The sequence below is a fragment of the Camelus bactrianus genome, chromosome 16, assembly GCF_048773025.1.
Source record: "Camelus bactrianus isolate YW-2024 breed Bactrian camel chromosome 16, ASM4877302v1, whole genome shotgun sequence".
Classification (NCBI taxonomy): Eukaryota; Metazoa; Chordata; class Mammalia; order Artiodactyla; family Camelidae; genus Camelus; species Camelus bactrianus.
Window position 1 is genome coordinate 32,705,452 of NC_133554.1, and position 18,524 is coordinate 32,723,975.

Sequence of the window (18,524 nt, forward strand, 5' to 3'; positions counted from 1 at the left end):
TTGAGACCCTGCTTTCAATTCTTTTGGTTATATTCCCAGCAGTGGAATTGCTGGATCATATGGTAATTCCATTTTTAGTTTTTCTTTTTTTTTAGGAAATCCACACTGTTTTCCAGTGGCTCTATCATTTTACATCCCCACCAACAGTGCACAAGGGTTCCAGTTTCTCCACACCTTCACGTTTGTTGTCTTCTGGGTTTTTGTTTTGTTTTTTGGGTTTTTTTCTTTTTTTGATAGTAGTCGTCCTAATGGGTGTGAGATTCTTTGTTTCATTTTGACTACTACTTGAAATTCTATTGTTAAAGATTTTTATTCATTTGGGGTTAACAAGTATTCTCTTTTAAAAGGCAAATATACTTGAGAGCTACCTGTCTCTCTTACCTCCCCAGGTCAGTCTGATTCTCACATGACTTCCTGGTAGTAACTGGACTCTAATTAAAACCTATACCCCTCAAATCATGCACCCAGAGCCCTGACATTGATCGGTATTTTTTCTCAAGTGAAGAGATCACTGCTTGGAGTGCTGTGATTTGCTAGCGTTTCAGGTACAGTACGGATTGGCCCCATCACCAAATGTTAGAAATTATTGTTGAAAAAATATGCTAGAGATGGGGTACTGCCTGTTTGTGAAACCTGTATTACATTAAAATTATTTAATGGAGGGGAGGGTATAGCTCAAGTGGTAGAGCGCATGTTTAGCATGCAGGAGCTCCTGGGTTCAATCCCCAGTACCTTTAAAAATAAAGAAATAAATAAACCTAATTACATTCTCTCCCCCCTCAAAAAAAAAAAAAAAACCCCATATAAATAAATCACTCTTCAAAAAATATTTTAAAAATTACTTAATGAACTTATATAAAAACACTTATTGAGTAATATGTTGGGTAGTGAGGCTAAGCCCTTATATTTCTTAGGATATAAGCTCCAACAGTTCAGGGTATTTTTCTGTTTAACTCACTGCTTTACTTTTTTTTTTTTTTTTTCTTGGCGGCTTAGGTGTATTTTATTGGTTTTCTCACTGCTTTACTTTTAACATCTAAAACAGTGCCTAAACCATAGAAAGGGCTCAGTAAGTATTTGTTGAATGAGAGGATACATTCTACAGATATAACCTATGGTTCTCCAAGTGTAGTCCACAGACTCTGGGAGTGCCTGGGATGCTTTCAGGGAGTCTGCATGGTCAAGACTATTTTCATAATAATACTAAGACATTATTTGCTCTTTTTCACTGTGTTGGTCTTTTCACTGATGGTACAAAAGTGGATAAAACTGCTGGCATCGTAGCATGAATCAAGGCAGTGTGGCACCACCTTGTACCAGATTTGTATTCTTCATTGTCACACCTATGCAGTAAAAGAATTAAGAAGCCACTTTCACTTAAGAGTATCCTTGATAAAGCAGTACCAATGATTAATTTTATGAATCTCTCTCCTAGAGTATACGTGTTTTTAATGTTCTATGTGCTGAAATGGAAGATGTACACAAAGCATTTCTGCTGCTTACTGAAGTACAGGATTGTGCAATTGTTTGAGATGTGTGAGCTGAACTAGCTGCTTTTTTTCATAGAATACCATTTTTATTTGAAAGAATGACTGACAGAAAAACTGGGTATTCAGACTTGGATATTTGAATGAAATGAGCCTGCCACTTCAAGGAAAATCACTGAAGGGAAGTATTTCTGCCAATGATAACATTTGAGCTTTCAGGCAAAAATTATAATTTTGGAAAGGGGAAATTTCACAAATCTGAAGTTTGTGAAGGGGAGCAGAATGTGCCACCCCAAAATATGCTAATTTGGCATGTGGATTATTTGAGCTAAAGGTAATAACACCCAACAGACTCAGGACAAATTTTCACCTCTCCCAAATTACCTAAAAGAATTTAGTTAGGGGGCCTGTAGCAAAAAGCTATTGCCAGAGATAACTTTTTTATCTGAAAGATCTGTCACCGTGGCTGGGCAAACTTCTAATAACCAAACATATGCTCTTCTCGTTCAGTGAATTGCCCTCGCAGCTTTGAAGCCCAGGCCCCTATCCCATTCTTCAGCTCAGGATGGCATGTATGTCTCAATTGCCTTATATGGGTCTCATTTTTAGGGGGCTCCCCTAAGTATAAAATTGGTTTTTCTCCTGTTAGTTTGTCTTACGTCTCAGTTTAATTAGTAGACCAGCCAAAGAACCAGAGGGAAGAAGGGAAAGTTTTCTGCCCCTACATGAAAATGTGGTATCCACCAGTAAGCTTAGCTTCATAAGACTGATGAGATCAGTGATGATTTTAATATATGTGATTTTAAAAATATTGAATAATAAAATGCACCCACATTTGGAAGATCTGTGTAACTCAGGAAACCAATATTTTCCAAATGGTTTCAGATTTCCCACTGCAACTAACCTTTAAGAAACTACCTAATTTGTTGAGTTTTCCTAGTATCAAAGAAGATTATCCACAACTATCTGAGAAGGTTTAAAATACTCCTCCCTTTTCCACCTATGTATCTGTGTGACAACGTACTTTCTTCATTTCCTAGTCCAAAACAACAGCACAACAGAGAGAATGGGGAAGCAAATATCAGAATCCCAGCTGTTTTCTATTAAGCCAAACATGAAAGATATTTGCAAAATTGTAATATAATGCTACTCTACTTAGCAATTTTTGTTTTGGAAAGTGTATTTATATTTCATAAAATATATTAACATGTAATGGTTTATTATTATTGTTTTAGGTGAATAAAAATTTTAAGAAATTTTAATTGTAATATCTGATCTGGTGACTATAGCACATAAACCAAAGCTCTTTGGGTTCCTTAATCATTTGTAAGAATGTGAAGGGATCCTGAGAGCAACAGTTTGAGAAAAGCTGCTTTGAGGTACGTGCACCTTACCTTATGAGGATCTCTACCTTACAGAAGAGGAAACAAAGATTTAAGACCAGTTTAAGGCCGACACGGTCAGTGTAGTACTGGGTAGGTATTGTACTCAGGTCATCTAACTCCAGAGCTTGCATCTGTTACCTTAACTTTTTCTTTGATATTACGTTTACTAAAATTATCTTTATGCAGGTAGTTAACAGATACTTAAATAATGTTAAAGAAAAAAAAAAAGCCCTCATCAACAGATTTTTCTTTATTGCTAACTAGCTGCACGATCCTTCCTTCGGCTTGTTTCCCAAGTGGAACTGGTGTGTGCTCGCCCGTCCCAGTTCGCTCGGACCATCTAGTTTTCCAATCTGGCTTGATAATTCCGCTGGGGAGCTGCAACCTACGAGGCTCAAATGGGAACTCTCTCTGGACTTAGCGAGCCCCCAGTGCTCAAGATCTCGTACCTCTCCCTCGCACCTCTGGGCCCTCTTCCGGACCTTTAGGGACGCCCCTGGTCGCTGATTGGCTGGACCTGACAACGATGGGCGGGACGCGGCTCTGGATTGGACGTTAGAGGCCCTAGGCACCTCCCTCCGCCTGCGTGCACCCTGCAGCGCCCCTAGTGGCGGGGAATCCGGACTCCAGCCCGGGCCCGGGCAAGCCCGAACGAGCCGCCCGGGCTCGCGCCTGCCACTGAGAACCCCGGCCTGCGGGGGCGGGGTGTCCTGGGCACCCAGGATTGGTGTGTCAGCAGCCTTCTCCCGTCGTGCACCGGGGCATCGGCCGCTCACCCGGAAGGAGAAGCCCAGGCTCTGACTACATGGTGGGGCGCTGGCGGTGTCTCTGTGGGCAGTGGGCGCTGCTCTCAGGTGAGAGGACGTGGGCGGGGCCGCGGGGAGTGGGTGCTCTCAGGTGAGGGCCGCGGGCTTGAGCCGCAGCAGCGGCGCTTGGGCTGGGACCTTGCTTGACATCCTAGGGAAGGAGCAGTCTCACCTCCCGGGATGAAGGCGGGTGCTTGCTCGGCATCCAAGGAAGGAAACTTGGCTTTCCCATTTATTTTTAAAGTATAAAGTAGCTTTCCTTCCCACTACCCAAGCTTAGTCGGCAAATGAGAGTAAGGACTATATGGACCTTTTTGCTCCTAGGTTTTTTAAGAATGCAGGGGGAGTGGCTGGAGTAAAAGTTTGGGGACATTTCTTCAAACGCTAGGACTAGGAGTAATGGCAAGTATTTTACGGGGACACAGGAGGCACTTGCGCTAGATTGTGGTCGCCTTTCTATTCTTAACTTCCATATGGAAAGAGTGGCGAGTTACAAGTAAACAAAAGGATGGAGCAGAGCTGCTTGATTGAGAACAGGTAGAGCTTGGTCAGACGGGAGCTGCTTCTACCAGCTGTAGGTGTTTAGGAAGGAGAGCTTATTGAGTTGCCATCTGTAGAATGGCGAAGAATGAGTAAGAAGGGATGGGAGTCTCGGTGGCTCTATATACTTTTATCATCTCATTTGTTTTTTAATGTATCTTAAGTATTTTGAATGAGAGGGGAAATGGTGGCGCTAAAGCCTTGGATTGTTACCTTGAATTGTTAAGACTTTCGATTGTTATGACATTCTTTTACAAGGAATCTACTTTGTAAACAGCAAACAACTGGGTTTTCCCTGGAGATATGCTGCTGGTACATGTGGAGAAAGAAAACTTCAGATGTGATTAAAAGGGCCCAGGAAATGTAGCTAGTGCTGAATGAGTTGCATAAGTAGCTGAGAGGGTCACTGACTCTGTCCTTATTTGGATGACACATGGATCCATCTCCCAGATTATATAGAGAGCTAAAATTAAGAACTTCCTCCTTCCCCTCCAAGGGCAGAAAGGCGCTTCAAATGAGGAGAGATATCTACAGGGAGGAAGCTGATGGAGAATAATAGTTGCTAGAAATTATTACTTGAAGTCTAGGTTTTTGTGTTTGTTCCAGTGTTTTAAAGGAAACTCTAAATGAAACTTTCTTAGAGGCCTTTAGATGTAAATTATTCAGTATTTTGGGTGTCCTAGGATTTTTTTTCAAAGCCAGTTTATAGCTATTTGTTTGTAAGTGGTATGAGCTTCAAAGGAGAGAGGAACTCGCCCTCGGACGTGGTGCAGAGCCCGCGACTGATGAGCATTTAGTTACTAAATTATGGTCCTGAATTTGGCAGACCTTTCAAGGCACAGGAGATGTGAGAGCTCCACTGAGAGTGTGGATGACGATGATTTCCTTGTCATCATCTTTCCTGTCATTACTTTTGTGAAAAGACACTTTAGTGTATTTAACTCTCTGCTCCTGTGCTGGCAGTTTACCAAATGCCTGAAAATAGAAAAAAAAAAAATCCTGTTTTAATCCAGAGTGGTTAATTTGCTCACAGTAAGTTGGCCTGCCTTGTTTTGTCACAGGCATTTGCCTGCTTACATCCAGGATGTTATACATCAGTTGTTACAGAATTGGAATTTCTTACCTTTCAGTTCAGGACCCCTTTGTGGTGGATGACTGCATCAGATGAAAAATCAAAATGTCAGCAAGAATACTGTTTAAGATGGTATTGCAATCACAAAAATCTCCAGTTTGCTAGACGGTGTAGTCTGACTTTGTCCTGTATCACGCAGCCTCGTCTCTGTGTGCGGTGTCTGTGCAGAGAGACCTTTTGGTATATTGGGAAGGACTGGGAAAGCTGTGTGCTCTTCTAATTTTGTGGTGTAAATGAGTTCCTCTTCTCTTGAAATGTTAGCCTTGTGTTAGTACAACATAAAATAGAAGGAAACTCATTACACGCTCTTCTAATGGTAAGGCAGAACTAATAAGAGAATGTGTTTAAAATTAATTGTGGGACTGTAAAAATGAGTGGGTGTGTGAATGGGCACGGGGTGGGAGGAGAGGGAGCGCTTAGAGATAGTCTTGTTTTCCCAGGAGCCAGCCTGGATCGTTTGTTGGCAGTACATATTGGCTGAAGTCAGTTTTCATTTCAAGGTAAATTGGAAAGGGAAATTAAAGCTTATTGTTCTGCACTTAGGAGAAGAGGGTGGAGGCAGCAGCCAGAGTGGATGCTGCTGGTGTGGTTCTAGGAGCAACAAGATTAGTGCTGTATTTTAACAGAAGGTGACATCATGGGCCCCTTTGGACTTGAATAACCCTGTGCTGCAGCCTTCATGATCCCCTTGTCGGAGTGGGCGATGTCGCTGCACATGTAAACTGCCACACTGGGGGAAATCAGTGGCTTAGGCTTTAATGAATCTTTGCAAAGGAGCGGAAAACATCCTGAGTCGACCTATGCAGCTGTGGGGTGCTTGGGCAGAGGTACAAACTGGGTGGCATGTCGCAAGAGAGGAAATGATTAGACCCATTGGCTTGGGTTCCCGAGATCGGATTAGGTAAGGTCACAACTGGGCAGCCCACTCAGGTGCCCCTGGAACTCTCCAACTCTGAGGTTTACCTCCGAGGCAGTGACTGTGCTTAGCAAGACAAAGAGAGATTTAGGTGCACTGGTGTTTGTGGGGGCCTGGTTGTCTCTAAGCATCCAGGAGGGGGCGATGTGAGGCTCCCTGGCAGAGCTGTGCTGTGTGTGCCCATAGACACTGCCTGCCTGCAGTCCTCAGGAAGAAAGGTTTTACAACCCAGACTGCCTGTTCTGGCTGCCTGAGGCGACACTGTGCAGACCTGAACGTGTTTTGCCCAGAGGTGGTCTGGTTCAGGGTCCCCGCTGCTGTGGTCTGAGAAGGGAGGCAAATCCCCCAGGGCTTTCAACTTTGCACTGAGCTTAGGTGGGGGAATTTTTTGCTTCCTCTTAAGTTTTACACAAGAACAAAAAAAGGTGCCTGGCTTTCCCCGGGGGGGGGGGGGGGGCGTGTCGATGACAGTTTCAGGGTTTTGCCCTGGCAGAGTGATAAGAGCAGAAGCATACTAACAGTGACGGCCCTGTGTCTTCTGTCCCTCCTCAGGTGTTCCCTTCCAATGGGCTTTTGGTGTAGGATGTTGGAGAACCAAGAGCAGGAGGTAAGCATGTGGTCACCAGGAACAGGTGGGTAAAAGTTTGAGGGGATTTGGGAGATTTGAATATTGCTTAGCAGTGTTCTTCTGACAGTAACACCCAGGTGGTTTTGATGAGCTCAAAGTAAAGCCAGAAGGAAATAGTAGAAAAGGTGTTACTGGGAAATGGGGTTCCATTTTCACTAACTTTTCCATTCGTTGGAATGTACTAGAATGTAAGCTTCATAAGGGCAAGGATTTTTGTCTCTTCATGTTCTACGCCAGGTGCCTTAGAACAGTGCCTGCCACCTAGAGGGTGGTCGGTAAATATTTGTTGAATTGAATGAATAAATGAACAAATGAACGAGAGTTGAGGCTGGGTGGAAAAGTCTGGCAACCTGTGTGTCAAAGCTGCCTTACCATGGAGCTGAGCTGAAGCTGAAGGAGCGTTTCTTACCTCCAGGAGGTGATCACTGTGCGTGTTCAGGACCCCCGTGTGCAGAATGAGGGCTCCTGGAATTCATATGTGGATTATAAGATATTTCTTCACGTAAGTGCATCAAACTTCAGTATTGGGGTCAACGCCGTCCAGGGCTGAAGGCCAGTGCTGAGTCAACCTATTTGTGGATGTTTTGACAGAAGAAAAGGAGGAAGGAGAGGAAAAAGAGCCTGGAGTTGCCTTCAGGCTGCTTGGAGCCCCTGGTCAGGACTGTGGCTTGGTGGCTTGGGTCCTCAGCCAGAGTGACTGGGGGGAGTTCATGTGAACTTGGACTTTTTCCACTAAACCCTTTTCGTGTGCTTCTGCCTGTAGACCAACAGCAAGGCCTTTACTGCCAAGACGTCCTGTGTGCGTCGCCGCTACCGGGAGTTCGTGTGGCTGAGAAAGCAGCTGCAGAGAAATGCTGGTTTAGTGTGAGTTTGCTCTTGCTTCCTCCTTGGCTCCGACTCTGGCTTTTTAGGTGCTTACTTGGCAACTGGAATTGACGATGAAGAAAACTTGGCATGTACTAAGGAAATTCAGAAATGTGCTCTTAAATTATATTTTCAAGTCAGTGAAAAAAGTAAAGACAGAGGTCTTATGTCTGACATTTTGACCTAACAAAGCCAAACAAATAACAAAAATCTTTTTCTTGTTTTATATCATGGGACTAAACAAATGTACTGCTAGCTTTTTAAGTGTGCCTATTGCTGGTTGTCAGGAACTTTTTAGTGCCTGGACTATTTTGACAGGTGGTGTTCCTGTCCATTTGATATGTAAAAATTGTTTGTTTGTTTGTTTGTTTTTACTTTTTTGTGTGGGGACCTTTATCCAGAGATATGAGACTGAGAGCCTCAGGAAAACAGTGTTGTTCACTCCTCACTTACATCCTCCAAATAGTCCTAAAACCATGGAGACTGTTTAGAACACAACTCCACCACAGCGTGGGCACTCAACGCTCTGGTGACTGTTGATGACCAGGCCAGTTAGTTAACGTGTCGGACTGAGGAGGCCACTGTCATGAGTCAGGCCCTCATAAGCCAGTAGGCACTTCCTCTGAGCAGATCCTGCACCGTCCAGTCTGGCTTGTTGTTGTTAAAGCATGTGGCATGCATGCTTCATCGGAGAGGCTAGAGAGGCTTAAAGAGTTTGCGGATGATTTGCTGCAACTCAGCTACCTCTAGAAAATTCCAAGCATGTACCTTCTGGGATTGGAGAAGGTGGTCGTAATTTACACACAAGGACTCAACATTCTGCATGTCTCCATGTCCAAGTTTCTTCCTTTTAAAGTAATAGCTGATGGTGGGAGTGGGTTTTGTAACCAGTGTAGTTTAGCAGCATGCAGTTTTTAAGTCAGAGACTTGGCATGGATACCAGCTCTGCTGCTTGCTATGCTGTGTGACTTTGGGAAATTTACTAAACTTGGGTTCTATTCCTTAACACTCAGATGGGGGCACTGATACCTTTCTTGTGGGGTTTTGGGGAGGATTAAATGAAGTGAGGTTTGTAAGCCAGCACGGTGCCTGACACACAGCGTGCTGTCAGTCGGTGTGGGCCCCCTTCCCCTGCCACCTTATTAAGTGCTATTTGTATTGATTTGTGCCTCTTTTTAGGGAATTTGCTTGATCAGGGGCTGGAATGACTGTCTTGGATGATACGCTTAACTTGGGTGTTACATTATGTGATCTCACAGGCCTGTACCAGAACTTCCTGGGAAGTCAACCTTCTTTGGCAGCTCAGATGAGTTCATTGAGAAGCGGAGACAAGGTCTGCAGCACTTCCTCGAAAAGTGAGTGTGCTTGGCGGCCTGGCACTTGCCTCCTGGAGAGAGGGCGGGGTGTGGGGAGGTGCTGGGCCGGGCGGCCCCTGGAACACGGAGGCACGCACGTGTTAGGTGCTTTTGTCGCACCCTCATGCCTTCAGTGCTCACTCAGGCCAAAGCCCTTCAGAGGACAGAGCTGGGGAGAGCCACTGCTCAGAGTGATGCGCTGTGTTGCCCTATCTGTGTTTGGCCCAGAGTCCTGCAGAGTGTGGTCCTCCTGTCAGACAGCCAGTTACACCTTTTCCTGCAAAGCCAGCTCTCGGTGCCTGAGATAGAAGCCTGTGTCCAGGGCCGAAGCCCCATGTCCGTTTCCGACGCCATTCTTCACTATGCTATGTCAAACTGTGGCTGGGCCCAGGAAGAGAGGCGGGGCTCTTCTCACCTGGCTAAAGGAGACCCCCCGCCTAAGAGGTAACTGCAGACTCTTTTCTGAAGCACCAGGGGCTGGGGATGCTGTGACCTGGGCCCATGAGGTATCCACTGGTAGAGAAAGTCATGTCACAGGGCTGGTAGCCTTTCAGAAGAGGCCCGTGCACATCCCATGTTCTCTCCCACGCCCAGGGTTCTGTGGGGGCTGGGGGCCCATCCCTGGGGAGCAGGCTCTCCTATTGGAACCTGGGGAGAAAGAACAGAAGGCTTTCTTATTTGTTTTGTTCTTTATCCACTACCCCTCACCCCCGTTTTCTTTAAAAAACAACTTTATTGAAATACAATTCACATACATAAAATTCACCCTTTTAGTGTACAGTTCAGTAGTTTTTAGTTTATTCACAAAGTTGTGCAGCCATCAGTCACCACAGTCAACTCTAGAACAATTTCATCACCCCAGAAGAAGTCGTGTACTCATCAGCAGTGACTCCCCATTTTCCCCGCCCCCCAGCCCTGGCCACCACTGTCTACTTTCTGTGTCTATGGATTCACCCATTCTGGACATTTCACACAGATGGAGTCCCATGATATGTGGTCTTTTGTGACTGGCTTCTCTCACTTAGCGCACTTCCACGGTGCATCCGCATTGTGTGTGTGTCAGCACTTTATCCCTTTCTATGGCTGAGTAATACTCTGCCATGTGGCTAGACCTCCTTTTGATGTCCACTCACTTGTGTTTGTCCTTTCATTTTTGTTCATCTGTTCATGCCCTTTGTTTCCCTTTCCCACTCTTTTCCAGTTGCTGCTTTCTTCCAAGATCAGGCAGGAGGAACTCTTCCTCACCGCCTCCTGGGGAAGAAAAGGACCACTTCGAGGTGTGGACTCCTGTTGTTGACTCTGAGGCGCCTTCCTTGGAGAGCCCCCCGCTCCCGCCGCCCTCCTCCCTGCCATGCTGTGGTTTTGCAAGACCTGATGAGGGAATCTCTGCTCCTCAGCCTGTGAGGAGGGCCGTGGGAGGCGACCATGCTGTGCCTTTGGACCCTGGTCAGTTGGAAATAGCTTTAGAAAAGTGAGCTCTGGTCAGAGCACTGGGTTGTGCTCTGAGGTGGACGAAGAAGACATGGGCAGGGAGACTTGCTCAGGTGGGGCCGGGCACAGGCAGGTGGTGGGGAGGCTGGGCTGCTTTGTGTCTTCCCGTTGCCTCTGCTCGGGATTGGGCGCGTGGAGGGCGGTCACGACAACTCCTCAAGCTTCCTCCATAGGAATAGACACTGTGCGGATGCTTATAAGTTAAGCACAAGGCCCAGGGGTTGTTGGTTTTGAACTGAACTCCATATTTACTCTCCTGGAGCTGAATTTCTTTAGAGGTTTGTTAATGGGCCCAGGAGCACTGTCTCAGGTGACCGGTTTTGGGGATCTGTAGGTGGCAGGTTTTAAGCTGCCGTATTGAATATTGTTCCACCAGAAATGCTTGTGCACTGTATTCCCACTGGCTTTGTTTTTGCTGCAGCCCCTGGAGCACTTTGTTTCTGGGAGGCTGGCCCCTTGCCTACCTCCTTGCATGGCAGGGGGGTGAATATTTATTCTCCCACCTCCTTGCTTTCCCTCCACTAACATCACTGAACGGAACGGTGCTGTGAGGCCTGTTGCTGGGGTTTCCTGTGCATCCCAAGACCTCAGCCTGGCTGTGTGGGGCCTGAGACCCATGAAATAGCTCAAGGCCATCCATGAAAGACAAGGGGCCAGAGGAGAGGGAACGGCCCAGGGGGCTTTGTTTTGGAAAGGCTTCCCTGGGCTGTCACTGTCTCTCTGGTTATAAAGCAGAGACGTGACTGTCTTCTCTGCAGGGTTAGCATGGGCTCCTTTCTTTTTCGAATCCTTTTCTTCTCCCTTAGTAATAGCTCCCTGCCCCCAGGGCTTCAGCCACCACGGTGTCCCTCTGCTGTGATGCAGGGAGGCCGTATGTTCAATCCAGTGGCATGCAGGGGCTTTGTTTCTGCCTGGAGAGAGGGCTCTGGGGATGGAGATGAGGAACAACACGCCTTCCTTCAGACAATGAGGCATTCTGCCCTCCTGCTGCCATAATTCTCTCCACCGAGAGCCAGAGCTGCGAGGAGGTGAGTGCCGCTGGCATTCTGCCTCGCTCTGCACTTGGGTTTGCGTGTGTGGTTCTTCTTCTCGCCCGCTCCCCCCTCTGGCCATCCCACCCTGTCCCCGGGCTCTTTTACTGCCAGCCTATGCTGTGGGACTGTCATGGCATTTAGTTCAGAGTTGAGGGGCTTTGGCCTGAAATAAAATTCAAGTATTTAAGACTGTTGTGGCAATTGGTGTCTAACAAGCTGTAGCAGTGGAGGAGGGAGTGAGGGCTTCCATAAATCATGAGTTTATCAGCGTGGAAATAATGGTTCAGAACCGTGCGTGGCAGCTCTCCTGCATTGTGTGTGCAGCTCAAGTTCACCATTGGAGGAAGAATTGCCTTCCAAAGAGCTAGGATCCAGCTCTTCTCACAGTTCTGGGCACGAACCTTGTTAGGTGTAATTTACCTGATGCCGCTTCCATCCTCGCAGCCTGTCTGCGGTGCCAGGTGCTGAAAGAGAAATAAAGTTTGTCAACAGGCAGATGCAGAGTCCTGGCTGGGACGCATCTCTCTTTCCTGCCCGCCTCCCCTGGGTCTCTCCTTTATATGATGCAGCAGAGCAAGGCGAGGATAGAAAACCCACAGAGGCAAATCCAAAATGTCAAAAGAAGTTCATTTAAAAGGGGAAAAAAACTCCATACACAACCCTCACAAAAACCCGACAGATGCTAAGCTAATGGCATCCGCTCTGCCGATTGGTGGGGATGACTCATGAATATTAATGAGTCCAATGCTCCAAATGGTGCAGCTGTGAACCCAGCTGTGCCTGAAGCTCTCTGATCTCGAAACTTCCAGACAGGAGCCGGAGGTGGTCTGTGTCAATTCCCTACTCAGCCAAAAAACAGCAAGCTGGGTTGGCCTTCTTCTGTTCGCTCCTTTCTTCCTGGAGTTGGTGCTCAGCAGCTCGTTCTGCCAGCAGGGTAGGCTGCTGGGACAGCAGGAGCCATTCAGAGACACGGATGCGATTTTTCTGACTGCCGGCTTTTTTAATGATCCATTAACAACCGTGCATCCAACAGCACCTCAGTTAATCTAAGGCCAGGCACCATCCCCTCACTGTCTTGCGCAGAGTTGAGTGTAGGCCATGGAAGGAGATGTCCTGAGGGGAAGAGTTTTTCTAAGAACACAGGCCTGGAGTTACCAGAAAAATAAAGATGGATTTTCCTCTCCATTTAGGCAGTACCATCTGCTCACGTTTTGCTCTGTCCCTGTGTGTACTGAGGGCTGGCCACCGTGGTTGATGGCCTCTGTACGGAAGATGGGGGGTGCTAACGGGGGAGGGGTTGGTCCATGGAGCTGCTTTGTAGAATGGAAGTATTTTTTGTTAGAATTTAGATTTGAAGTAGGTTCTGTGCCTGATTTATAGTCACCTTTCTTCTGACAGCTCCTTCCATGGCCCAAGTCTAGTCATCTGTTACCCAGGATAAGTGATTCCAAGCTCATGGGTTTTGTTTTGTGGAAGGAGGGGTGTGTGTGTATGTGAGTGGAGGAGGGGGTAGGTTTTCATGTATGAAAGTAGTAAGTTTCATACGCATCGTTTTATTTGACCACAGTGCCCAGTGAGGAGAGCAGGCAAGTATTAAACCCATTTTCTAGCTGAGGAAACTGGGCTGAGCATGGTTTTTAAAAGGCATGTTTTTAGATGGTGGTAGAATATACTCATGTGAGAGGTACTTCCCAAATTCTATAAAATAAGGTGTTTTTTTACCCCCCAAAAAACTTAAAAAAAAAACCCCGCCACTACTTGAGGGAAAAAAAAATTCCCTCTGCAAAACTTTTCAGAGTTGTTCTTAGAAATCAGAGCTCCTCCACAATCCTCAGTTTTCTGACCGTTAAAGCTTTAGAGCCACACCCCCAAGTCCTAGGTACCCTGTACCTCCTCTGGTAGCTTTGCCTAGGAGATGACTTTTTAACAGTCTGATTGGACACTCAGCTCCGTGTTTGTGAATTTGTTTATATGCCTCAGCTCTTGCTGATTATTTTTAACACCTTAGGGGTTGGGAGGATGCAAGGTTGGAGGTAGGAGTGGAAACAGACCAGCTCCTGGCCTGCCTCGTAGAGGTCCCAGGAGTGTTCATTAGGGGCTCGTGTGGCATCTGCGGATTTGTGTGGGAGCCGCCAGCTGAGATGCAGCTAAAGCCAAGCAGGTAGCCACTGCAGCGCAGGATGGTGTGTCCTCAGTTGTACCTGGGCACTGATCATAAGCCGCCTCTCCTGGGTAGCCCTCTGCCAGCAGGTACTGAGCCCTGTAGAGGGCGCATGGCCTGGTTCAAGGTAAGCTTTCTCTGAACTGTGGATGAGCATCCCTCTTCCTGCTCTCTTTACCACTTCTTTCCTGAGGGTTTCCTCAGTCTGCGTTGGAAGCCCCCACCCACCTCCTATCTCTCGTCTGCTCCCTGCCCCAGCTCTTCTAAGAAACTCTTTTCAGGAACTGCTATGAAGACCAGGTATGCATATGGCTTACCACAGGGCAGGGCAGCAGGGGCCAGTCCTAGCATCTTCTAGAGAAATAATTTATGGGGGAAACCAGTTCCAGCACAGTAATGGCTGGATTTGGAGCTTAGAAAGCTGGAACCTCAAATTTCAAGATAAATAAACATGGACCATTTCTGTTCAAAAGTATAATAAGAGCCACACATTTTAGGAGATGGCGCGCTCCTGACTCAGTGAGCAGAGTGAATGTACTTCCATTTAGGGGAGACCTGGTCCATTTCCACAAGCAAAAGAGAAAAACAAGGGGAACTGACATTGCCGTGAAAGAGGCAGGAAGGACGAGCGGGGTGAATGAGATGCGAAGCTAGTGGGAGAACGAAAGGACTCCCCGAAAGTCTTCAAGGATTTTTTCCCCCTGGAAGAGCAGGAACACGAGACGCTGCTGTTATCTTTGGGTTATGGGAAGCTGCCAGTCAAGACTTCTCCTCTGTGGCTGTCAAGTCCCTTCTTCCTGTCTTCAGCCAAGCACTTTTTCCTTCAAGCCATCCTTTCAAATCTAGTTACATCCCTCGTAAGTGCTCTAGCCCTGTGTGTGTCCCTTCCCCTGGTGGCCGTGTTGGTGTGAGAAGCCAGGCCACTAGCAGCCTGACCGAATCCCTCCAGCAGAAGGCCCAGAGTAGTGAGAGCCCGAGGTGGTTTGCTGGAGGCGATGCAACCTGCCTGCTATGAGCTACGAGACTTAGATATATTCTACCAATTAGGGCACATCTGTTAGCAGTGCTGAAAGGCGGGCACTGTCTCTTTAAGATCCATCCCACTCCTCTCCTTGAGTGATGAGGGCTGGGATCACAGGGGAGTCAGATGCTGATTAAACAGTCCTACTGCCGCGCTCTGTTAGAAAATTACTGTAATTATGATCTAGTCCCAGCAGAGGGATGAGTTCCAATCCTGCTAATAACCCTTCCAGGTGCCTCAGACTCAGGGCCCAGGGGAGGCAGCACCGACAGCGCTCTGGCTGGCATCGGGGCCAGCAGTGGCCCTCCTGACCGGCCTCTGCAGGCAAGGACGACAAAGACACCGGACCCCTCATCTCTTGGGTTTTGGTGGTTTTGCTTTATTTTTTCGATTCTTGACAGAGCTCCTAGGAGTCTTTTTGTATGAGAAAACTTTCCCCTAAGCTAACACAAAGGACCAGGAGAATCACAGCTGTGAGATGACAGTCTGTCCTGACTCCCCACTTCTGCCCTGGATCTGCCGTTGGCGCTGCACCATCCCCAGCGCGAAGCGCAGGGACCTGGCGCGGGCCCTCGGCTGCAGCGGCCTGCGGTGCCCTTTCTGTAAACCTGTTTCTTGCTCTGAAGTAGTACACAGTGTCCAACTCCGTCCTGGTCAAGACTTCCTTTTAGACTTCTGCCACAGAAACAGGGAAACAAGGATGGTAACCTCCGCGCTCCAAACAGCAGGGACTGGCTGTGACGGAGCTCTAAATCATCAAGTACTGGCTTCTCCATTCAAGCACCATTCTTACAGTGCAAACCTGCAGCCCTGCAGGCCAGTAAGTCTCAAAGGCTCCCGTGGAGCATGAGGGCTGGCTTGCTGGTTCTTAAACCCTGAGGAATTCATGGCATTTAAACTCTGTGTCTTCCCAACCTAGCCATAAACTTCCCCCATCACACAGTCCAGTGACTAAAGTTAAAACTTCTAGAAGGCAGGGCAGTTTCTCTGTGCTTGGCCCTCTGCACACCCAAATGCCCTGAAGCAGTGGTTCTCAACCAGGGGCGGTTTTGTTCCCAGGGGACCTTGGACAATGTCTAGAAACATTTTTAGTTGTCAGAATGGGAGGGGGGACTGGAGGGGCCAGTAGTACTGGCATCTACTGGATAGAGACCAGGGGTGCTGCTTAACATCCAGCGGTGCCCCCAGGAACGTAAAATTATCTGGCCCAAATGTCAGTAGTGCCAGGTTGAGAAGCCTTGTATTAATGGAGTGAAGTAAGCTCCAAGTTCTCTCCCACAAACCTCCACTGCACTGCCTTGGAGATGTTGAAGAAATGCTCTCAATTCTCCAGATGCTAGGTGTTTTCCGGAAGGAGGAAGATATTAATGACAGGCCCAGCAGAGCGCCCACCCACCGGAGGCATCCAGTAAATGTAGGCAGGGGTGCATGTGCCACCCTGGTGATTCAGGGCAGAGCAATGCCAGTGCCTGACTGTGGGCAAAAGGGAGGAGTCTGTAGCCTGTTTTCTGTTCCATGATCACGTGTTGGGGATAAAAGGTGGCCAGCTGCTCACCATCAGGTTAAGAGTGTCTACAGTGGAACCAGATGCCCTCTTTGAGGACCAGCACTAGAAGAGAAGCCTCTTGGAAGTCACTCCCATCCCTGGAGGCAAGGACTTGGGATACAGTTGCCCAGAGCCACAAAAAAGCTTCCCTCCGTGGCACACTGCCAAGTGGCAGGGTGGTGGGCTGTGATGGGTCCCATGAGGGAAATGAACACACACAGCTGCTGACAGCCAGTCAGCCCCACAAGCAGCTCTACACCAGAGATACCAGGCCTCTCAGAACAGCCTGGGAATCAGAGAAAGAAAGCCTAGTTGGCAGAGTTTGCCTAGGAGCCGGGTCTGCTGGGGAGAGGACTTCGTTAGAAGGGAGGTTCCCAAGCGTTGTACCGGGAGAGCCAGGTCATCTCTGTCTACTGTGCCCTCCTTTGCTGACTTGGCAACCCATTCTGCCATAGTTTTTAAGTGACCACTCATCTCAGTTTATACCTGAGGTCATGGCATCCTTATTAATAACGTCCCCTTTCAGTCTCAAAAATGTCTCCATTTGGAAAATTATATAGTTGCTCTATTAACTGTACTTTAGTTTCCTCTAACACTATAGGGTTTTTTGGTTTTTTTGGGGGGAGGCATTATATTCATAAAAGGTTTTGGTACAAAATGGGCTGCATCTTAAAATATATCATTATTTGAATCTCAAAAGCACTGCAAAAAGGTGGTCATCAATTCATTCTAACTGAAAAAAAAAAACCCTCAAAAAACAAAAGCACGTTTTCTGAACAGTTAGTTTTGGATAGGAAAATAGGGAGAATAATTCAAATCCTTTGAAGAAGAAAAATCTGTTTTAGTTGTAAGTTTCAAACTCCCTACCCAATCTCTGTAAATTCTAACGGGAATGAAATAGCTGGGCAGGAGGGAGGGGCAGGCAAAGGACTATGGTAATCCACAAACTAGAAAATTAGTTTGAGTCACTGGGCTGGGTAGCAGGGATCATCCTCTGTGTAGACAGCTGCTTTCTCTAAAGTCAGCGCCACAGATTTTTGCTGATGGCTCTGGGGATTAGCAAATCAGTGCCACTCAAGATTTATCCTTCCAGACTTGCTCCTGGTGGGGAGACCTTCAGGGAAAGCTTCATTTTGGGCAAAGATTAAAGCACCTCTGTCCCTGGCATCTAAGAGTTTTATTCTTAAAATGAGAGAAAAAAGTTCAAAAAAGAAATAAAAATTTAAAAAAGGAGAAAAAAGAACAGTGGTTTCTGTCTTTTTTCTTTCTTGCTTCTCTTTAACTCCTTTCTCAGACAGGTTTTTAAAGGCAGGACTGTGTCCCGCGCCACCCCACCCCACCCCGCCCTCGCGTATTATCTCACTCTTTGCATTGACACCACTGCTTTATTGTGATGTAAGCGGCTGGTGTGAAATGTGGATTTTGGAAATGTGTCACTGGAGGTGTCTCACCACAATAGAACTCAAGTGATTCAATAAGCAGAGCAGCAGACTGAGATTTTCAAGAATCCCTAGTTTCATTTCCTCTTCGACAGCAGATTTTGTGTGATTTTTTCTTCAAGTCACCACCTTTCAGATCCTCAGTTTTGCCACTTGCAAAGACTAACTGATTACAAATAAGGTGGTGCAATCAAGCAAGCTAAAGTGCTAAAAAACAATTAATGATAACTTGAAATTTAGGCTGTTCCTTACATATTGCATTTAGATAAAGTATCTGTTTCTAACAGGAGGGAGGACATCTAGTTGGCACCACCCTTTGGCACTGCTCTCACTTTAAATGGAATCAAACTGTCTGGGTTTAGGGAATGAGACAATAGGAATTCTCTTCTCTTTCCCATTTTTATTCACCAGAGGGAAAGATGTATTTGGATTTGAATTAAGTACAGATTTCTAAGAGATGTAACAGGCCATCGTATGGGAAAATTTAATACTGAGATAGTTGCAAAACAATGTGCTATTTTACTATATGGATGACAGAGGAAACACACTGGAAATGTATTTTTAATGAAATGTAGCTGAAAGACTGCTTTCAGAGCATTTAGTATTCTCAGATCTCAGCCTGGATGATGCAGGCCAAACTGTATCAGCCTCAGGTCAGATTATCCAATGGATGCCAGTAAGCCCTGTGTAAATTATTATTTATCTGTAAAAGGCAGCTA

The 18,524-nt window shown here is 46.7% G+C and overlaps 1 protein-coding gene across 4 annotated transcripts; it reads left to right on the forward strand.

Annotated features, from left to right (window-relative positions):
* The first annotated feature begins 3,496 nt into the window (after window positions 1-3,496).
* SNX11 (sorting nexin 11) lies at window positions 3,497-11,825 on the forward strand. Of its 4 annotated transcripts, XM_010960537.3 has the most exons (8): window positions 3,498-3,726; window positions 5,791-5,850; window positions 6,819-6,873; window positions 7,310-7,396; window positions 7,658-7,758; window positions 9,018-9,113; window positions 9,342-9,557; window positions 10,315-11,825. In XM_010960537.3, exons 3-8 carry the CDS (start codon window positions 6,832-6,834, stop codon window positions 10,586-10,588), a joined length of 816 nt encoding a protein of 271 aa, XP_010958839.1. In that variant the 5' UTR covers window positions 3,498-3,726; window positions 5,791-5,850; window positions 6,819-6,831; the 3' UTR covers window positions 10,589-11,825. The 4 variants fall into 4 exon arrangements, with proteins under 4 accessions (XP_010958838.1, XP_045376729.1, XP_010958839.1 ...); XM_010960536.3 differs by lacking the exon at window positions 7,310-7,396 and having other exon boundaries at window positions 3,497-3,726; XM_010960535.3 differs by lacking the exon at window positions 5,791-5,850.
* Window positions 11,826-18,524: the final 6,699 nt, after the last annotated feature.